This window comes from Prionailurus viverrinus, chromosome D2, assembly GCF_022837055.1.
Source record: "Prionailurus viverrinus isolate Anna chromosome D2, UM_Priviv_1.0, whole genome shotgun sequence".
In the NCBI taxonomy this organism is placed as follows: Eukaryota; Metazoa; Chordata; class Mammalia; order Carnivora; family Felidae; genus Prionailurus; species Prionailurus viverrinus.
Genome location: NC_062571.1, coordinates 61,467,197 through 61,487,178, shown reverse-complemented (window position 1 = coordinate 61,487,178; position 19,982 = coordinate 61,467,197). Strand labels below are relative to the sequence as shown.

Genomic DNA, 19,982 nt, shown 5'->3' with positions numbered 1-19,982 from the left:
CTGGCCATCTGCTGCTGCCAGGGGAAGATCATGGTGCCTCACGCCAGCTACTTCAAAGCAGATGGCTGGAGAAACCCACTGGCTGGAGTTGAAAGCTGCTCGGAGGTGGCAGTGGAGGCTTCTCCAGGCTCTTGCCAAAAAGTTCAACCCGCCTGGCTTCTGGACGGCAGATTCACCAGGTGAGCCATCTTGGGCAGCCAGAGTAACCAGCCCTCCCTCCTCCACAATCTGCTCCCAGGTTGAAGCTTTGACTTTAACCAGGCAGGCCTCCCCTGTTCCATCCACGTCAGCTCCTTCTCCTGCTTGAAAGTTCTAGGGCACCTTCAGGGTCCGTCTCATGTTCTTCCTCCTCCAAGAAGCCCTCTCTGACTATTCCAGATCATGCTGACTTGTCTTTTCTGTAGACTAGTAGATCACTACCACTTCTGGGGATCATGGATGAGCAGATGGAGCTAGAATTCAAAGAGGTAGCTATTTCTAACTAACTGCATCTACACCCAGACTCACACCAACTTCAGTTCACGCACCCCCAAAAGAAGAGCCTATATCCTAGGTGGCCTCTGGGCCCTGAGCTTGCCACACAGCAAGCATGTAATAAAGACTTCTCAGAAGAAGGATAGATCACCCTGGTCTTGCAGGAGTTCTGTGCTTCCCTTTTAGCCCAGGGTGCAGCAACTTCCTCCCTGGCAGGCAAGGTTTCTGCTCTGGGCTGCCAGCTCCCAGGCAGCCCTTGCCAGCATCTATTCCCTACAGCTTCCCTGATTCAAAGGGCAGAAGGGGGTGCCCAGCTCCAGCCCTGCCTACCACTTATCACCTATCAGAGGAAGAGAGGTCAGCAGGAAGAGGATCTGACCTGTAGGGGTGGCCACAGTCTCTCCCAAGGGCTACTGGGGCCCCACGACAGGCAGCACAGGCCTGCAAAGGACTTCCCTTCCCTTCCCTGGGCCTCATGGAAGGGAGGCAGGAAAAAGGGCCTCAGCAGCAGGCATCCACTATGGGGCTGGCCAGACAGGGAGGCCCCTGGGGCTGCAGCTATCAGCCGGAGACCAGGCTCCAGGAAGGAAGGAAGGGCAACTCTGGCCGAGGCCGAGATAAGGAGGGGAGTCGTGCTCAGCACAATGGGCTCCCACAAGGCTGGGATTTTGCCCCAACTTGGCCTCCCGTCTGCTCACACAGCCCATGTAAATATTTACTGATGTTTATATTTCTGGTCCGCTAGGTTCCCTCTGAGGCCCTTTTATGACCCACAGATCTGTGTGCCCCAGAGACCCTGGGCCCATCCAACAAGGGCTATGGGCATTGTTCTCTCTCATGCAAGCCCCAGGGACAGACCCTTCAGAACAAAACTTCCCCCCACTTGTACCAGCCCTGGAACACTGCTTTCAGGAAGCTGTACTAGCCCCCTCTGTGGGCAAGGAACTTACGGGGCCCGGTCGTGGGTGAAGCCGTTCTGCCGCTGAGGGTTGATTGGCGGAAGGACAGGTTTGCTGTTGATCTCAAGTCCTCTCCTCAAGGTCTCCCGGATCTGCTCCGTGTCTGCAACAACACCACTAAGCTGCCTCATGGGCTCCTAACATCCCACTCAGAACCTGGCTCTGCAGACATGCTGGGGAAAGGCCCTGTGAAGCCCATGAGCCCACCCTAGAGCTGAGTGAGAGCAGTACGAGCACACAGGGCAGATGAGGCACCATGCTCTCAAGAAACTTCTGGTCTGAAGAGTGCCATTCTTGTAGAAGACAACAGGGGGTGACCTTCAGACTTCAGACGGGCACCTTCCAAGACAGGGCTTTTCACTGTCCTTCCCCTTCCTGGGCCACAAGCCCTAGGTTTACCCCTAACATAGCCCCAGACAGTGACTAACAAGGTCTTTGCCAGTGCCCAAGATCACTTAGGGATGCTTCCCACTGTAATGGGTGCCACTAAGGGCTGCAAGTGTCTTGCCATGAATGAACTCTTATATAGTTTCTGGGTTCTGGTTGGTCATATGGTATCTGGCCCTGCCACCCTTCTCCTTGGGCCAGGTCAGTGGGATGATGAAGTCACCTCCCTACCTTGGCCCAGGAACCTTGTCTCTCCATGGGTCTGCCAAGGGCCAGGGGGTGAGAGAGGAATCTCTTGGTGGGACTATTTCTTTGCAAGGTGCTTTGCTGATCTTTGGGATGAAGCTCACTATTCTGGTCCCCTACAGAGATTTTGGTCTAAGACTTACCTCTGCAAACTGCAAACACATCCAAAAAAGCAAATTAATGCTGAGTGCTCCAAGGATGGGCTTAAAGTGGACTACGGAGGTAATAATACTAACTTTTCTAACTGTCTGCCTTGTTACAGTGATGCAGGTACTTGTATAATTTTTAAAAATTAGCCAATCATGAAATTGGCTAATTGAAATTGTGGACAAGACTATGAATCCCTCCTTATACTACCTCTTTCGTCAAAAGCAACTGAATGATTTTAATAACTGCTGACTTTCTCTCGGAACTTCTGATGGGTTTAGCACACCAACAGAACAAGCAAGAAGGCAAAAGGGAGTCAGATATTTGCACCAGGGGTTTAAGTTTGTCCTTTATGGAAAGAGAAGTGCTTTTGTGCTATCACATGTGTAGGTATTTTATTCAGGACTGTGGGTATCTTACTCTTCAAACAATAAGAAAAGGTGGAGGAATTCGAGAAACAAAGAAAAAGCTGTGAACACACGTATATGTAAAGGCCTGCTTTCCTTTTGCAGTTTGGTAGGGAGGCCCTTTGCTAAGAACCACAGCTGTTTCTACTGCCAAGACCACCTTGGTGAGCTTCTAACAGGAGAGCCATATCCTCCTTCCCCAAGGCCCTGCTCAGAAGGCAGTGGGTACAGGGTGCCCGGCACACAGCCACTTACACTATATCTGCAGGACAGTGAGGCAGGGAAGTTAGTGGGCTGGCCTCACACTCAGGCCTCTCTCATCTAAGGCCTGGGAGGGCCTGAGGCCATAGTGATTCTTGGGTCTGGCATGGCTTTCAAGCTGGAGCTGGGCCCTGTGTCAATTCCGTGGGTGGCCAATGCTTGTTCTTTTGCACTTGGGTGGACTATGGCCTTTTCCTGTAACTGTTCTGTGGCTTCCACTCACCTCCATGACCTCAGATTGCAAGGGGCAAATCTAAAACACAATGGTCACTGCTCGTGGTGCATCTGAAATACACACAGGAAACACAGGAGAAAGGGCCCAATAAAGCTCTCCTCATGCCACCCTTTGGAAGGCTTCACTTGCTGTTTAGATCCTGCCAGGAAGGGAACTATTGAATGGGCTGCTGTTGTTAGAGACTCGTCCTAGAGAGCCCGAAAACTGGGCCTGGGGCAAGGGGAAGGGGAAGGCTTGGTGGTAGCAGCTACCTTTGCCAGAGAGCCGCCGTGGCTGCGTGCCGATACAGATGCTCCGGCTGTCCTCGTCATCCTCAGGGGGCCGGCTCAGGTCATCCCAGGCACATTTGGCACTGACGCCACTCAGGTTGGAGCCATCCGTCTCGATGCCTTTGTCAACTCTCTCCTGCTTGGAAAGAACCAAAGAGCCAGAGTTCCTTCAGCGAACCGGTGGCCCAGGGTCACCACCACCCTTCTGGTATTTAACGATTCTTGTAGGTGCTGAGCACAGGATAGGTGCTGGAAGAGCAGGATCTCTGATCTTGTTCTGCCCTGGTTACTAACACATGACAGTCTCTGCCAGCCACTGGACTCCTCCAGGGGAACCGGGATCAGGGGAAGCCAGGAAGCATGAAAAGCCCAAGGGAAGCTTCTCCTCTAGCTCAACCTTCCAGTAAAATGACCTGCACACCTGTTTCGGAGCTCTAATTCTGCCCACCTCATGCCAGCCCATGGAGCTGATGCGGCAGAGAAAGGAACTATTTCCCTGAGGAAAGGAACAGTCCTCCCTCTCCTCCCTGGTTAGCCAGGAAAAACCCCTTGTTACTGCTACAGAGAACAGGGCGGAAGCCTGCCAGGTGGGAGAGGCCAGGACTCAGCCCAACTTCTCCAACCTCACACCTGCAGTTTCCTCTTCTAACAGCAGAGGGTGTGGTCACCCACAGAAGCGTCACCAGAGAGCAGAAGGGCAGGACTTCCTCTAGCTGCATCACTAACTTGTTTGGCAAAGGATTCTGGATGGAGTTTCTTTTCCGTGTCTTAGACTGAAATGGGGGCCTGGAGGGCAGTGACCAACTACAGACCCCACCAGAGGCCCTTCCTTTGTGCAGGCCTTGGCACTGTGGAGTCCAAACACTCTCCAAATAGCCTCAAGGAAGAGCTGTACCCAAACATCCCTGGGATTTCTGGTAAAACATAGTTCTGTGATGCTGGGCGTTGGATTAAAGGTCATCTGGAAGGCTCTAGCAACATTGCTTATAAACAGCCACGTGGGCCAAATAAAGCTCCTAAGTGAAAGCACCTCAATAAGAGTCTGCACCCCGCTGTCTGCCTGACCCTCTCCCTGCGGCTCCACAGGCATCACACCAGCCTGCTGCTCAGCCAGGGAGCTACGTGTGGAAACACAAGGAAAGGTCCTTATTTCTTGAGACCAGTAGCAGATGGCCCCGCCCTGATGCCTCCTTTCCAGCGCTACCATCAGCTTAGGTGAAGCTCAGGATTCTTTTTTTTTTTTTATTTAAGATTTTATTTTTAAAGAATCTCTAACACCCAGCGTGGGGCTTGAAACCCTGAAATCAAGAGTTGCATGCTCTACTGACAGAGCCAGCCAGGCACCCCGAAGCAGGGGATTCTGAGCAGTGACAGGGAGAGGCCGACGGCAGGAGCAGCTCCATGTTCCAGGTAGGAGCATGTGGGCCCTGCTTTGCTCAGGGTAGAGTCTGAGTTTTTCCCTTTCCATTGGCTGCCCTGAGGACACTCACCTAAGCAAAGAGCTGAGGAGGCCTCCTGACTCAACTAGTTCAGCCCACTTACTTTACAAGTAAAAAAAGAAAGAATTAGGACCCGGAGAAGGGACTTCTTTAGGCACACAGCTGGCTGGTAGCAGGGCCTGGAGCAAAGGAACAGGAGCCAGCTTTAAAATGAACTGCCTATGAGCAAGCCCCAGACAGCTACAAACGAGTACAGCAGAGTTCCCCTTGGTGCACAGGGCAATCAGGTGAGAAAGCTGGACTTTCTTACCAAGGTCTCCCCCTTTTTTTTTTAATTTTCATTTTTTATTTTTAAGTAAACTCTACACCCAATGTGAGGCCTGAACTTATGACCCTGAGATCAAGAGTTGTGTGCTCTACCACTGAGCCAGCCCCCCAACACCTCCTGCTTGCTTTCAAAGACCAGTAGGTGCTCTGGGTCCTGTTGGCTGGTCTCAGCAGAGCCCCATGACTAGGATGGAGAACTGTTCTTGGCATGCAGAGAAGGACAGGCTGCTTATCCTACTAGTTCAAAGGACCAAGTTCTTTCTTAGTACTTGGCACTTATGACAGGGGCTAAACAGTGGCCCATGTTGGATCCCAGTGTGGCTGCCGAACAATGACATAGGGAAACAGAGGGAAACAAACCTTCATGGTTCCTGGTTTTTGCATAAGCAGAAGCTACAGGGAAACCAAGTATAAAGCAGCGATAACAAAGGATCCTCCCAGCAATTTAAAAACTTCAGTGTTACAGGCACGAGGAAAATAGAGGAGCATCATCTGTGAATGAGGAGGGCTTCTGCCCAAGAACTCATAGGTCTACAGTAAAGAACCCACAGGGACTGCTGGCTGTATGTCTGCCTGCCACCTCTCGTTCCTCCTGAAGGACATGGAGCTCCTAGTGCCTGCCCACGGCCTACCAGATTTTTACAGAAACATAAAAGGTTCAGAGACGGCAATGACCTGCAATTGGTGGGGGGAAGTAGAAGAAAGCGTACACAAGCCAGGGACATTCTTAGTTGTCTGCTGTCCTGTTTCATGAGCAGCCCATTAGGAAGGAAGTTATGCTCTAGGTGGTTTTCAAAATTAACTTGCATGCAAAGAGTGTTTCTTCTAAGAAACCAAAGATGTCACTGCACAGCTGGGTCACAGTGAGTGGGCAACTGCAGGCCTGCATGTATACAGACTTCCTTTAGACATCAAAGAATGCCAGCCTCCCCAGGGGAGGAGCTTGGAGTCTGACTGCCCAAGGGGAAGATGTATCTAAAAGGGGGGAATACGATCATTAGATCCATCAGAATTCCCACTGCAGCTGGGTCATGGGGTCAGTATCACCTGCTCCGTCGGTTATGGGGTGCTGGCGGTGGAGGGGTGGTTCCCTGAAGGGCAGTCTATATTCTTTTAAGAAAGGGGAAGTGGGAGGAAGAATACTGGGCAAGCAATATTGATTTTCTGTAGCTGCTGCTGATCTTTTTTTTTTTTTTTTATGTCAGGTGTACTGATGTATGATTTACATACAATAAAATTCATCCTTTTTTTATCCTTAAAAAATGTTTTTTATGTTAGAGACAGAAAGAGAGAGAGAAAGAGAGTGGGGGAGAGGGGCAGAAGGAGAGAGAGGGAGAGAATCTTAAACAGACTGCATATTCAGCAAGGAGCCCGACTCGGGGTTTGATCCCACAACTCTGGGATCATGACCTAAGCTGAAATCAAGAGTTGGATGCTCAAATGACTGAGCTACCTAGGTGCCCATTTTCATCCTTTTTTTTTTTTTTTTTTAATGCTTATTTATTTTTTGAGAGACAGAGACAGAGCATGAGCAGGGGAGAGGACAGTGAGAGAGGGAGTCACAGATTCCAAAACAGGCTCCAGGCTCCAAACTGTCAACACAGAGCCTGACGCGGGGCCCGAACTCACGAACCGAATCGTGAGATCGTGACCTGAGATGAAGTCAGAGGCTTACCCGACTAAGCCACCTGGATGCACCCTGCCACCCCCCCCCCCACCGTTTTCTTCCTTTTTAAATGCAAAAAGACACGTGTCAGAGGCAAGTTTCCTGGCCTGAAATCTCTGCTCCCTGTGTGCTCTGCAGAATTCAAGGAACAAGTTGAAATCATGCCATATTTCTATTCACTCACAAATAAAACTCCATTTTCCCAGCATGAAAGCCAGTGTTATTTGGAAGAGGCCTAGGCAGAATGTGCTAGAAAGGTTTTCCTCACTCAAGACATACTTGCAGGTGTGGATCGATCTCAAATATGGTCTCTCCCCTCCGCATGTCAGTTATCAGCCAGGGGCCGCCAGCGCTGTGGACAAGGAAAGGGGACAGGATGGTAACTGAGGGCCTGGGGCTGATGGTCTGGGGATTCAGACTGCCCTGTTTGCTTCCCTAGGCCCAGAACACAGGGGAGCAGTTAGAGGTCAGGGGCTGTCAGGGAGCAAGTCGGTAGGAATCCCTGACATGAAAAATCGGTGCCTGAAAAGCAACGTAAGGGGAAGCCCACATACGGGGTTAAGGAGGAACCCCCACCCCCAGGCCCAGGGAGCCAGGCCCCCACCTCATAGGCTGGGGGTGTACTCACACAGGCACCGTCCGCAGCAGCTCCAAGATGCCCTGTCCGTTCCACTGCTGGGCTGCATGGAGCTCCTCGGTACAGACACCAACAATCTGGGACCCCGGGAACAAGATGCGGTTGTGTGTTAATGACCACTCCCCCCTGCCCCACCCCCCGCCCCAGAAGAACCACCACCTAGGCTCTTTTTAGGGTCAACTCAAGTTGGGGGACCACAGGCAAGATCTGTGGTCAGAGGCTGGTCTATGCAAAATGGGACGGTTTCCTGGCTAGGAGAGAATAGCTGCCTGGCTAGGAGATGGAAGAATTCACAGATGGGGCACTAAGGCCTGACCCTTGCCCCGTTATAATGGGCCAGACTTGTGTCTAGGTGACACAAAGTCTAGCCCTAGACTACAGAGGCAAAAATCAGTCTGGGTCCTCAGCCCGTCCCTGGAAGCAGGGGGTGTTCAGCCAGATGTTCCTGCCGGGGCTATGATCACAGGAAATGTAAACAGAGGAGATTCTGAGACCCTTCGAGCTCAGAATGACAACCAAAGGGCCCCAGAAGTTTGCAGAAAAGCTTCCTTCCTCGTCAGGGGCTGGGCCTTTATGTAAACCTCAAGGGAAACAAGTGAACCTTCACACAGACACCATCATGCCCACAAGCGAGCCCAGGTGCAGCCAGAGTGGAGGCACACCCCTTCGGGTGAGGGCAAGGCCAGCCCGACGCTGCCTTCCTGCTAGGAGGTCCTGTGCCTACTGCTGTCTGGGTCTTTACTAGTTCATCAAATACCCACCGTGTTAGCCACTCAACTACAGCCATTCTCCAGCCACCCCCACATGGCCCCTTACCTTTCCCCCTTCTCCCATCTCAGCAGGCTAAATCAGACCATCCGACTATACCTGACGAACCATCAGAGGGGACAGAAAATGCAAGAAGACTGAAGGAAATCTCCTGTTCCCTTCACCTCCCCTACCCAAGCCCTTCTGTCCTACTAGGACTTCTCGCCCAGGGAAGGCTTGAGCCCATGTCCGACCCGCGCCTCACCTGGAGGAATGTAACTACCCCAAAGGGTGTCTGCACGGGCTGCATCTGTGGGTCTTCTGTCAGCAGCATGTGCTGAATTCTTGACTCACTGTTATCCAAAGGGCTGTGCCAAGACACGTGGTCCCCACTGCAGAAGGTGTTCTCTGTGGGAGAGACATGGCGACGCTCAGTGTTGGAGGCCTCGCATCTAGGCCTGGAACCCTGGTATCTGAGAAGCCTGGGCTGGGAAGCTGCCCAGCCTTCCAGGGGAAGCATTCACTCATATGGGAGAAAAGATTGTGGATATTCCCCCAAAACCAAACGTGTCCCTGCTTGCCAGTTCTGCCAGCCTTCAGTAGAATAGGACAGCCTGCTAGTGTGAATGCTCACTTGGCCTGGCACATCCAAAAACTTATTTGGGGTGGGAGGGAGCCATGATCAGGTCTGCCAAAAAAGAATAAAGTGCTTTAGTGTGGGACCACCTGGCCAGAAATCCTCAGGGAGGCTAGAGGGCAGTGAAAGCACTTCACCTTGGAAAAACACATGCCTGGTTCCAATCCTTTTCTGTGCTGCTGAAAGTGTTCTAAAAGGAACCAACAACTGTGGAGGGCCTTTGAAATTGGTCCCTGGCTTCCCACAGGTAGACAGATACAGGGATTTCTGAGGAACACTGGAGGCTTCAAGTACATGGAGATCTAAATTGGGCCTCACACACCTCAGCAGAGATGTATAGTCTGGAGGGACAGGTGTTTCCATGAAAACACAGACACTGTGCCCAGGAGAAATGTGCCAACATGGCCAACTCACAGCCTCACCCCTGCACTTCACACAGGCTCATCACTTCAAAAAACTGTTTAGGGTACCATAACCACACAGAAGAAAACACCCATGTGGTATGAAGTCACCCCTGACCCCTGACTCTTATGTTCGGCACCCTTCCAAAGGTGCTCTGCATTTACCAGCCTGTGTGCATCTACAGTTCTCTCCACCCCTTATTTTATTTATTTATTTTTGTAATACAAATGGCAGCACACTGTTTTGCATGTTTTGCTTAATGATATATCTTGGGGGATCATTTCATATCAGCACATAATAAGCTACCTCATTCTTAAAATATGTTTTAAGTTTATTCATTTTGAGAGAGAGAGAAAGAGAGAGAGAGAGAGAGAGAGAGAGAGAGAGAGAGAGAGAGAATCCCAAGTAGGTTCTGCACCATCAACATGGAGCCCGACTCAGGGATCGATCCCACAAACTATGAGATCAGGACCTGTGCTGAAATCAAGAGTCGGAAGCTTAACCAACTGAGCCACCTAGGCACTCCAAAAGCTACCTCATTCTTTTTTTTTTTTTTTTTTTTTTTTTGAGAGAGAGAGAGAGAGAGAGAGAGCAAGAGTGAGTGGCAGAGATAGAGAATCCCAGGAGGGGCAGAAGGAGAGGGAGAGAGAGAGAGAGAGAGAGAGAGAGAGAGAGAGAGAGAGAAGTGGGGCTCACCCGAAGCAGGGCTCATGTTTTTACCTGAAGCGGGGCTTGTGTTCACCTGAAACGGGGCTCAAGCTCACCCGATATGGGGCTCAAACTCATGAACCGTGAGATCATGACCTACCTGAGCCAAAGTCAGATGCTTAATGAGTGAGCCCCCCCAGGCACCTGCTACCTCATTCTTTAAATGGCTATATGGTAGTTCATTGTGGTCTATCACTTATGACCTGGGAACCTTAACAGCTGGGGAATCTTCACTTTTTATTGATATTTAAGGCAAGGCAGAACATGAAAACGTGCGTGCGCGCGTACACACACACACACACACACACACACACACACACACACACACACACCAGCCAGGGAAACCTGAGAGAGCTTCTGCTCTCACTTGTCTCAGTCTGAATACTAATTCCCTCCTGTGTCAGGTGTGGTTATACAACTACTTTTTCCACCTAAGAGGCTCAGTTTTTTGGTCCTAACCTCAAAAGCATTCATTTATGAGGGTGAAGGAAGACTACTTCATCTAGGAAACATGGGTGATAAAGGGAGATAAGACACATCTCCAAGCAGAGTCAACTAGAAACCTTCAATTTTCCCAATTCCTGCTGTGCCTGCTCTTCCCAGATTCCTTCTCCTTTTACAGAAACATGTTGTCTACAACCAGTTTGCATGATCTACAAGTTAGAAACAAGGCAACAGGTAAAAAAGATTGAATTAGTTAATTCAAAAGCTTATCCCACAATAAGCTTACCCCATATGGCCTCACTGGCAAATTCTACCAAACATTTAAAGAATTGATACCAATTCTTCACAAACTTTTCCAACAAAAATAGAAGAGGTAACACTTCCCAATTCTTTCTATAAAACCAATATTACCCTGATACCAAAGCCAGACAAAGGCATTACAAAAAAAGAAAGCCATAGATCATTATCCCATATTCATACAGACATAAAAATCCTCCACAAAATAGTAGTAAACTGAACATAGCAACATAAAAAAAAGGGTTATATACAATGACCAAGTGAGATTTATCCCAGAAATACATGGTTAATGTAACATAAGAAAATCAATGTAATACACTACATCAATAGAATAAAGATTAAAAATAACCCCACAGGATCATCTCAATAGACAAAGAAGAAGCATTTGCAAAATCCAATACTCTTTTATGATAAAAACACTTAAACTAGGAAGAGATAGGAACTTCCTCAAACTATAAAAGCGCATCTACAAAAAACCTACAGCTAACATCATATTTGATAGTAAGGACTAAATTATTTTCCTCTAAGATCAGGAACAGAACACAGATGCCTACTCTTATCAGTTCTATTTTACATTGTCCTAGAGGTTCTAACCAGGGCAACTAGGCAAGAAAAATAAACAAAAATCTGGGTAAACTGGAAAGGAAATGAAAATGTATTTGCAGATGACATGATCTTGTACATAGAAAACCCTAAGGAATCCACTAAAAAACTATCAGTATAAACAAGTCCAGCAAGGTTGCAGGGTACAACAGCAATGTACAAAAATCACTTGTATTTCTGTACATTAGCAGTGAACAATCTGAAAATGAAATTAAGGGGCTCCTGGGTAGCTCAGTCGGTTAAGCATCCGACTTTGGCTCAGGTCATGATCTCGCTGTTCGTGGGTTTGAGCCCCATGTCAGGCTCTGTGCTGACAGCTCAGAGCCTGGAGCTTGCTCTGGATTCTGTCTCCCTCTTTCTCCACCCCTCTCCAGCTTGTGCTCTCTGTCTCTCAAAAATAAATGAACATTAAGAAAACATCCATTTACAATAGAATCAAAAAGAAAACAATGCTTAGGAATAAACTTAACAAAAGAAGTGTAAAACTTGTACTCTGAAAACTACAAAACACTGTTGAAAGGATTTAGAGAAAGCCTAAATAAATGAAAAAATGCAGTATTCATGGACAGAAAGAGAGACTTAATATTGTTGACCGTAATATTCCCCAAATTGATCTACAGATTCAATGCAATCCCTATCAAAATGTCAGGTGCCTTTTTTACAGAAATGTACATGGTGATCCTAAAATTCATATGAAAATGCAAGGGACCCAAAATAGCCAAAAGAAGCTTGAAAAGACAAACAGGGGTGCCTGGCTGGCTCAGTTGGTGAAGTGTGCAATTCTTGATCTTGGGGTTGTGAGTTTGAGCCCCACGTTGGGTGTAGCAATTATTTAAAAATAAAATCTTTAGGGGCCCCTGGGTGGCTCAGTTGGTTAAGCGACTGACTCTTGGTTTCGGCTCAGGTCATGATCTCACCAATGTGGGTTTGAGCCCCACGTCAGACTCCACAGCTGCAGCATGGAGTCTGCTTGGGATTCTCTCTCTCTCTCCGTCTCTCTTTGCCCCTCCCCCACTTGTGCTGTCTCTGTCTCAAAATAAATAAATAAACTTAAAAAAATAAAATCTTTAAAAAGAAAGGAGGGAAGGAAGGAAGGAAGGAAGGAAGGAAGGAAGGAAGGAAGGAAGAAAAAGACAAAGTTGGAAGACTTAATCCTACTGATTTCAAAACTTGATACATGGCACAAAAACAGACATTCAGATCAATGGAACAGAATAGAGAACCCAGAAATAGACCCACAAATATACGGCCAACTAATCTTTGACAAAACAGGAAAGAATATCCAATGGAATAAAGACAGTCTCTTCAGCAAGTGGTGCTGGGAAAATTGGACAGCGACATGCAGAAAAATGAACCTCAACCACTTTCTTACATCATACGCAAAAATAAAATGGATGAAAGACCTAAATGTGAGACAGGAAGCCATCAGAATCCTCGAGGAGAGAGCAGGCAAAAACCTCTTTGATCTTGGTGGCAGCAACTTCTCCAGAGGCACATCTCCAGAGGCAAGGGACACAAAAGCAAAAATGAACTATTGGGACCACATCAAAATAAAAAGCTTCTGCACAGCGAAGGAAACAATCAGCAAAACTAAAAGGCAACTGACAGAATGGGAGAAGCTTTTTGCAAACGACATATCAGATAAAGGGTTAGTATCCAAAATCTATAAAGAACTTCTCAAACTCAACACCCAAAATACAAATAATCCAGTCAAGAAATGAGCAAAAACCATGAATAGACACTTCTCCAAAGAAGACATCCAGATGGCCAACCAACACATGAAAAAGCACTCAACATCACTCATCATAAGGGAAATACAAATTAAAACCACAATGAGATACCACCTCACACCTGTCAGAATGGCTACATTAACAACTCAGGCAACAACAGATGTTGGTGAGGATGCGGAGAAAGAGGATCTCTTTTGCCCTGCTGGTGGGAATGCAAACTGTACAGCCACTCTGGAAAACAGTATGGAGGTTCCTCAAAAAGTTAAAAATAGAACTACCCTACTACCCAGCAATTGCACTACTGGGTATTTATCCAAGGGATACAGGTGTGCTGTTTCGAAGGGACACATGCACCCCAAGGCTTAGAGCAGCACTATCCACAATAGCCAAAGTATGGAAAGAGCCCAAATGTCCATTGATGGATGAATGGATAAAGAAGATATGGTATATATATACAGTGGAGTATTACTCGGCAATCAAAAAGAATGAAATCTTGCCATTTGCAACTACGTGGATGGAAATAGAGGGTATTATACTAAGTGAAATTAGTCAGAGAAAGACAAATATCGTATGACTTCACTCATATGAGGACTTTAAGATACAGAACAGACGAACACAAGGGAAGGGAAGCAAAAATAATATAAGGGAAGGGGACGAAACATAAGAGACTCTTAAATATGGAGAACAACAGAGGGTTACTGGAGGGGTTTTGGGAGGAGGGATGGGCTAAATGGGTAAGAGGCATTAAGGAATCTACCCCTGAAACCATTGCTGCACTATATGCTAACTAACTTGGATGTAAACTTAAGAAATTAGATTACATTAAATTAAAAAAAAAAAAAACAACTTGATACAAAGCTACAGTTACCAAGACAGTGTGGTACTAGCATAAGGATAGACATTTGATCAATGTAACAGAATTTAGAGTCCAGAAATAAACCCTCACATTTGTGACCAATTAATTTTTGAAAAGAGTGCCAAGACAATTCAATACAAGAAAGGCAGTCTTTTCAGAAAATGGTACTAGAACAACTGGATATCCACACACGAAAGACTCAAGTTGGATCTCTTCCTTACACCATAAACAAAAATTAATTTAAAATGGATCATACGCCCAACTATAAGAGCTGAAACCGTAAAACTCTAAGAAACACAGGAGTAAATCTTCTGACCTTAAATTAGGCAGTGGTTTCTTAGACACCAAAAGCACAAGCAACAAAGGAGAGATAAATTGGACTTCATTAAAATTAAAACCTTTTGGGCTGCAAAGAGTACTTTCACAAAGTAAAAAGAAATGCAAACCAAAACCACAATGAGAGGACACTTCACAACCATTAGGATGGCTATTATAAGACAAAACGAAATACCACCCAAAAAATAACAAGTGCTGGTGAGGCTGTGGAAAAACTGGAACTTTGGTGCACTGTTCCTGGAAACGTAAAATGGTGCAACCACTGTGGAAAACAGTGTGACAGTTCCTCAAAAGGTTAAACATAGAATTATCATATGATCCAGCAATTTTACTTCTGGATATATACCCAAAAGAATTATTTAAAAAAATTTTTTTAATCTTTATTTATTTTTGAGAGAGAGAGAGAGAGACAGAGACAGGGTGCGAGCGGGGGAGGAACAGAGAGAGAGGGAGACACAGAATCTGAAGCAGGCTCCAGGCTCTGAGCTGTCAGCAGAGCCCAATGTAGGGCTCGAACTCACTAACCGTGAGATTGTGACCTGAGCCAAAGTCGGACGCTTAACTGACTGAGCCACCCAGGTGCCCCTAAACACAATTAAAAGAAAAGAAAAGAAAGTGAACAGACAATATACAGCATGGGAGAAAATATCTACATAGATCTTATAGGTATCCAGAATATACAAAGAAACTTACAGCCCAATAATAAAAAGACAAATAATCCAACTTTATAATGGGTGAAGGATCTGAATAGAATTTTTCTTCAAGAAAGATATACAAATAGCCAATAAGCACATGAAAAGATGCTTTACGTGATTAGCCATTAGGGAAATGCAAATCGAAACAGCAGTGAGATACCATCATTTCACACCCACTAGGGTGGCTACAATTAAAAATAACAATAACAAGTGTTGGTAAGGAAAGAAATTGTAACCCTTACACACTGCTGGTGAGAATGTAAAATAGTGGAGTGCTTTGGAATACAGTTTGGCAATCCCTCAAATGATTAAACTTGGAGCTGCCATATGACCTAGCAATTCCAAGCCAATGTATATTCCCAAGAGAAATGAAAACACGTTCACACAGAGACTTGTACATGAATGTTCACAGCAGTGTTATTCACAACAGCCCAAAGTGGGAAATAACCCAATGTCTATCGACTAATGAAAAGATAAAGGAGGGGCGCCTGGGTGGCTCAGTCGGTTAAGCGTCCGACTTCGGCTCAGGTCACGATCTCACGGTTCGTGAGTTTGAGCCCCGCGTTGGGCTCTGTGCTGACAGCTCAGAGCTTGGAGCCTGCTTCACATTCTGCGTCTCCCTCTCTCTCTGCCCCTTCCCTGCTCATGCTCTGTCTCTCTGTCTCAAAAATAAATAAACACTAAAAAAAAAAATTTTGTTTTAAAAAAAGATAAAGGAAATGTGGTATGTCCACACAATGGAGTATTATTTGGTAATAAAAATGAAGTACTGATACACGCTATAACACAAACCTTAAAAACATTATACTAAGTGAAAGAAGCCAGTTCCAAAAGGACATATGCAATTCCATTTGTATGTAATGTTCAGAATAGGCAAATCTATGCAGACAGAGAGATTGGTGGTTGCCTAAGGCTAGAATGGTTAGTGACTTGTATGGCACTGCTTTTGGGGGTGATGAAAAGGTTCTGGGGTTCATTGTGGTGACAGTTTCACAACTGTGAATTACACAGTATATGAATTATATCTCAATAAAGATGTTAAAAAATAAAGAATATGGTAGGTGAAAGGGAGGAATCTTGAGGGAAAGGCAAAGTAATCAAAGCAAAGCCAAGGTCTTGAATTCTTGGTTACTACCTTCTCAGGTAAGCTGTGGACTGGGAGAAATGTGACTCATAATGCCGAGACATCACAGCATTTTATGGTCTACACGACCTGAATGACCAATGTTTTCATTTTCCACAAATCAGGAAAGGATCCGTGAGACAGACTGCCCGAAGTCATGGGGGCAAGTCAGTGATGGTGAGCACAGTGCCACATTACCCAAACTTTCGAAGTCATCCGTAACACTTCTGTGTTGGTACCAGCTGTATGACAACCTGCATTTACCCCGAGATTGACTCACTTTTTAAAACCTAAACAAACTTAGTTTAAAAGGAAACTTCATATTACTACTAAATCAGGAAAATAAAAGGAAAATCAGTGTTGCTTATGGTAACTGCAAAGCGATTTCCTGAAAACAAATTTAATTTCTAACAGCTACTGTTATCTACCTGACATTATTAAAAACTGAAATGAACCAGAGTTGAAGAGCCATTAGAGGTTTAAAGAGTCATATCAAACTGATAAATCAGAAGGATTGAATCAGAGACCTGAAGAGGGAAAAGAGTCCTCACTATTTGGATCATTGAATGCCTTGTCCAGTCATGAACTAAAATCTCCAGCTGGCTTTGGCAAACCCTGGTGTCGTGGTTAACTTTGCAGTTGGGAAGGCCCAGATCCTATTTGCTTCTGCCCCTTACTAGTTACAACCCTCAGCAACTTGCCCAACCACAATTCCCAAGCTAGTTTCCTCATCTGTAAGCAGGGAATAGCGTGCCTCAGTTTGCTTTCCACCGTTGCATGTTATTCCTGTACTGGAATACGGTACAGCTATTCCTGCCCAGGTCCTAGTCCCTCTACCAGAAATCAAGAACCTGCCACAGAGCCTGTAGCTCACAGCAGAGGCCAGTAGGTGGCACCATCGCTCCTGTTTTAAGAAAGAGTTGGTCAAGTTCTCTCCCCTGACCCACATCTGGCTGTCTGGTCTATACAAATATACTCCAAACCTGACAGGAACAGAAATTGGAAACAGGGAAAAGGCTGAACGGTTTTGGAGCCATGATGTTTTATTAATCAGAACGGACCGGGTTTAAAAATAATTGTTGTACAAACCCAAACTGTTTAAATGAAATAAGAATGACCAAAAAAAAAATACCTCGTACAGGTTTAATTCGGGAAGGGGCCTAATTTAGGCAGCTGGGAGGGGAGACCCTAAGGCAGAAAAGGGAGACGGACCCAGTGGCTGCTCTGGGACCAACACACGTGGGATCAGGAGTGAGTTAAGAAGAAGGAAGGGAGAGGAGAACGCATAACCACACCAGAAAGGTTTAGAGCGTGAGACGCTAACAACCTTCCAGCATAGGACATGGTCTTTCTTCCCCAGCTCTGCCTGGTGGGGGAACCAGACTTATTAGCTCTGCTGTGGCCAAGAAACAGTCTTTCTTAACAATGAAAGAGCCTTGGTCACAGTTTTCAAGCCTGGGACAAAGCCACAATGGGCTCATTCTTGAGTCCAGTCTGGTCTTTATGCCCTGGATGCTCGGCCCCATTCTGAGTGGAGCCACTGCGGGCCTCAGCACTCAGGCCCCAGCGCCCACCCCAGGAAGCTCTCGGCCCCTTCAGATGGGTTTTCAAATGCTAATAATGCCTCGGTCGGAGGCCCAGCTGTTCAGTCCAGTGGTTAGAGGGGCGCCATTTCCTCTCTCTTCAGCTCCCTGAAGTGTCCTAACCAAGACATTAGGATGCAAATCCCTGGGACCTCCACCCAAACCACATTAGCAGAGGGGCCTTCTAGGGTCTCAAGGCAGGCCATTCCAGGTGAAGCCTGGATGCTCACTTTCCCTTCCCTTCCCTCTTCCTTTGAGCTCTAGCTCCAAGTACCCTGAGAAACCTCCCTCAGCTGCTGCCTATTGGGCAAAGTCACAGGGGGGAAGGCCACTCCAGGCTGGCAAAGAGAGTCCAAAAACTGCTGGGTATACTTCTGCCCCTTGCTTAGCTGAAAGAAAGGGTTCACTACTCTGTGTCTCCTTCCCCATTAGCAAACAACCCCCTGGCAAGAACTGTATGGGAACGCGAGTGCTAACAGGCCCCTCAGATTGGCCCTCACCCTACCCCCACCTCCCAAACACCCAGCTTTAGTCTAGCTGTTTGAAGTTGGGCTGTGCCGGATATAAGAAGTTAGCAAAATCTAGGGAAATGGGTTGCAGAAGAAAACAGCCATTGTTTGTAAAATAATTAGTGCTGCCTTTGAAACACTGAGGAACAAATACATTCTCTAAGAGTTCTTAATTCATCCCAACTCTGGAAAATGACTGTGGGTCTCCATTCTGTGTGAAAGTACAATCCCAGCGATGATGTTTTACACAACAGTTTGGAAAGCGGTGCTCCACCCCCCACACCCTTTACTCGAATTAATTCACTTGGTCGGAAGAGAATGGGTTAATGTTGTCTTCCAGAGCGGGAAAGAGTGGGTTTCTCATGGCTGAAGCTTGGACCCCTGAAGTCAAAGGCACTTTGGAGAGAGTGCTCTGAGAGGATGAAGGGCAAGGGCAGGAAACCCTGCTGAATTGTGCCAGGTGTCACAGGAGTGGCTGGTATACAAGCGGGATTTTAGAGAGTGCAGGAAAATGGGAGGTGGTGCAAAGCAGGCTGGCAGACTGGAGTCTGTCAACTCCAAGGTCAAATTTTTGAACGATGGGGTCGCCATCACAGTCTCGCAAGAAGCGGTCTCCAGTTTTCTTGCCTTCTTGGCGCTCACACATCACACCAATGCTCATACCTGCTTTGACAACGCGGGCTTAAGTGTCCTGTATGAAGACCCAGAGCTGGCTGGTTACTAGGAGGGCTCAGCAGTTCTTCCCTAAAATGCCAAAAGTGCCAGACACGCCCCCAGCAACACAGACTGCTGATAGGGAAGCGTCAGGAAGCCTGTCCTCCTGTCTCCTGAAAGTCCCAGCATGAAACCAAGGCCCAAGGGGAGCATCTGGCAACTGCCCAACCCCACCCTCCTTCTTGAGAAGGCCTAAGAGGCTACTGCAGCCACTGTGGCCTGCTCGGCGGAGCTGGGTCCAAAGGCTCCCTCTGAGATTAGAAGACGGCCCCTTAGGGGCGCCTGGGTGGCGCAGTCGGTTAAGCGTCCGACTTCAGCCAGGTCACGATCTCCTGGTCCGGGAGTTCGAGCCCCGCGTCGGGCTCTGGGCTGATGGCTCAGAGCCTGGAGCCTGTTTCCGATTCTGTGTGTCCCTCTCTCTCTGCCCCTCCCCCGTTCATGCTCTGTCTCTCTCTGTCCCAAAAATAAACGTTGAAAAAAAAAAAAAAAAAAAAAGAAGACGGCCCCTTAGAGTCAACTGAAGGCCCACAAACTGAAATATCCTTATGGGGGCTGAAACACAAACCTGCACAGTCCCAGGCAGCCTCATGACACTCCAGTGAGAGGAGACAACCTGGAGGTTTTGCTGAATGAACCAGCCCTGGCCAGAGCAGTGGAGGAGGCAACGTTCAAAGTCAGTCCTGTTAGCCTCTGCCCAGCCCAGATGGTCCTAACTGGGGCCAATGAGTTGGCCCACTGCCCCCGCTGGATCTCTCACGGAATCCTATCCTAATTTCTTTTTTTTTTTTTTTTTTTAATTTTTTTTTTTCAACGTTTATTTATTTTTGGGACAGAGAGAGACAGAGCATGAATGGGGGAGGGGCAGAGAGAGAGGGAGACACAGAATTGGAAACAGGCTCCAGGCTGTGAGCCATCAGCCCAGAGCCCGACGCGGGGCTCGAACCCACGGACCGCGAGATCGTGACCTGGCTGAAGTCGGACGCTTAACCGACTGCGCCACCCAGGCGCCCCCCTATCCTAATTTCTAAAGCCCAGGTACTTTCTCCTTGCTCTATGCCAAGCTGTGGGGAGGGGAGGGATGTGTGTGCCTTGTTTACTTGTTTCTCGAGCCTACAAAATTTTAGGAGGGCATAGGGTATAGGAC

The 19,982-nt window shown here is 47.2% G+C and overlaps 1 protein-coding gene across 6 annotated transcripts in view; it reads right to left on the bottom strand.

Annotated features, from left to right (window-relative positions):
* Window positions 1–19,982, bottom strand: part of SUFU (SUFU negative regulator of hedgehog signaling) — a 125,069-nt gene that overhangs the window by 35,872 nt on the left and 69,215 nt on the right. For 4 of the 6 annotated variants that reach the window (XM_047824697.1, XM_047824701.1, XM_047824699.1 and 1 more), the window contains exons 4-8: window positions 8,467–8,609; window positions 7,446–7,531; window positions 7,097–7,169; window positions 3,368–3,524; window positions 1,425–1,536 (exon numbers count right to left, since the gene is read on the bottom strand). In XM_047824697.1, the coding sequence (XP_047680653.1) occupies window positions 1,425–1,536; window positions 3,368–3,524; window positions 7,097–7,169; window positions 7,446–7,531; window positions 8,467–8,609 (571 nt within the window). The remainder of the gene's footprint in view (window positions 1–1,424; window positions 1,537–3,367; window positions 3,525–7,096; window positions 7,170–7,445; window positions 7,532–8,466; window positions 8,610–19,982) is intronic. The other 2 variants (XM_047824698.1, XM_047824700.1) reach the window with 1 other exon arrangement.